The 2,332-nt window shown below is 24.7% G+C and overlaps 1 protein-coding gene across 1 annotated transcript; it reads right to left on the bottom strand.

Annotated features, from left to right (window-relative positions):
- Positions 1 to 266: 266 nt before the first annotated feature.
- On the bottom strand, positions 267 to 2,000 carry OCT59_021233 (uncharacterized protein; the record flags this gene model as incomplete). The annotated part of the gene is made up of 6 exons (XM_066149726.1): positions 267 to 276; positions 352 to 391; positions 475 to 573; positions 636 to 806; positions 1,246 to 1,360; positions 1,455 to 2,000. The coding sequence occupies 6 exons, from the start codon at positions 1,998 to 2,000 to the stop codon at positions 267 to 269; spliced, it is 981 nt and encodes a 326-aa protein (XP_065990604.1).
- Between the last annotated feature and the right edge of the window lie 332 nt (positions 2,001 to 2,332).

Raw genomic sequence — 2,332 nt, 5'->3', positions numbered from 1 at the left:
TTTGACCTCCTTTTGAGTTGGATAACTTTATAATATTTAAAGATTAACATAAAATACAATGTAATTTTTTTACTTTGTTGCAATTTTTATAACATATTTATACATACAATTCATTCTATTTATTTTCATATAATTTCATAGAAATAATACTTTATTTAATCATAAAAAATACATTCCAATAAAATAACATATCTGTAGTAATGTTAAAATGTTAAAGAAAATAAATAGTAAATAATAAAGAAATTTATACCCTTCCTTTCTTTTATTCAGCTGCTTCTATAAGTGAAAAATAAATTATTAAATAATATTATTAATAAATAAATCATATAAAAAGTTAATGTATATAAGTACCTAGGGTCTAGTTTAGTAAAATCTATTGCTTCTATTGATTCTGTAATATAAAAAAAATAATTATTTACATCAAATAAAATATTTAAAGAATGCATTTGTAAAGTAAATTAGGAAATTAATAACCTGAATATTCTCCAAATGAATTATCATCATCCTTATTATCAATAGCATTTATTGGCTCTGGAAGATTTTTAAAATCTAAAAGTCTACTCGTGTAAACTGCTTGAGGATTTGTAGTATATGAAAGAGTAGGACCAGTATATAATGATGATGATGATATTAACTTTTCATTAATTTTTCTGCTTCTTCAACTTGCTTATAGATTTCATTTATATATTCTTCATCAAAATCATAATCTAACTCATCATATAACTTGTCAAATAAATCTTCTAATTCATTTGCTTTAGGTCGTTTTAAAGGATCGGCATCCCAACATTGTTTAATTATGTTTAAAACTAATTGAGGAATTTTATAATTTGATTTTGGCCTAAGTCCTTGACAAATGCTAATAGCTAAGAATTTATCATGAATAATATCATGATAAGGAGGTAGCCCTGTACAGACTTCATATGCAACAATTCCAAATCCATAAATATCGCTTTCTTGAGTGTATTCTTTTCCTCTTAAAACTTCTGGTGCTACATAAGGTAATACTCCATATAGTTCTTTACATTCATTTTGAGATGATTTTACATTTGCTAGTCGACATAATCCTAAATCAGTAATAAAAGTAAAATGGCTGTCTTTTAATATATTACCACAATGAAAATCACGATGAATTAACCCTTTTTTGATGAATATCATCGAGGCCTTGTGCAATAACTTGTAAAATAACCAACTTTTCATTCCATTTTATTGAATTAAAACTACTATTTAAATATTGTCTTAAACTACCATCTTTTGCATATCCCATTACTATCATAAAATTTCTAGATTCTGGATCTTTAGTAATGCCATAACACTTTGTTATACGATCTCCATAATTTGAAACAAACATATGTGTTTCAATCTAAAAAAGAATCCATAATAATAATAATTAATAGGTAGTTTAACATTTATAATAGGACAATATCTTGAAATTATATACAAAATAAGTAACTTACTATTCTTAAAAAATCGGATGAAATATCTTGAGAATTATGTAAACATTTTAAAACAACTGGAAAATCCTCATATTCCCTACAATAATATTTACTTCTTGTCCATTTATTATTCTCAAAATCCCAACTTTTTATCCGTCCATCTTTCCAAATTGCTTTATAAATAGTTCCAAATCCTCCTTTTGTCAAGTATTCAATATTTTCAAATCTATCATATTCAATCCATTCTAAAACTTCACTTAAATTTTTAGCTTTAAGTTGTGTTTTTTGAATAAACTTATCAACTTCATGATTTCCACTAGTCCAATTCTTGAAATTTTGTTGAAAATTCTTAGCATTACATGACATACACCAAATACTATAATCTCCTTGATAATATGTATTAGGCTGCTTACATTCTTTGCATAAACCATTTTTTTTATAACGTTTTTTTAATTCCTCATTTAATATTAACTTATCAATTAACAAACTTTGTTCTTCAATTAGGCCCTCATGGTCAAAATCTTTTATTTGTTCAATTATATCATCAGTAAGCACAAATTCTTCCATATTGGATTAATAAATGTGACTTCAATTTTATGTCTAGACAGAGTAAAAAAGATTTTTTTTTTTAAAAAAAAAAAGGTGCTTTTTAAAACGTATTACAGTTGCACAGCAGTGATTGACAAAATTTTATTTTTATTTAGGTCAAACAATAAAATGTTCAAGTCAGCTGATGATCACAAAAATCACGGATTATTAAGAAATTTCCTTTTTATAAATCCCAAACAAAATACTTGTTTCACAAAAAAAAGCTTTGTCGATCAATCCATTTATCCATCACCAAAATATTATTTGTTAGTATATTTATACTACAGTATATAGGCACTTTATTGAAATTT

The sequence above is a fragment of the Rhizophagus irregularis genome, chromosome 3 (assembly GCF_026210795.1).
Source record: "Rhizophagus irregularis chromosome 3, complete sequence".
NCBI classification, from domain to species: Eukaryota; Fungi; Glomeromycota; class Glomeromycetes; order Glomerales; family Glomeraceae; genus Rhizophagus; species Rhizophagus irregularis.
This window is presented reverse-complemented; position numbering and strand designations above follow the sequence as displayed.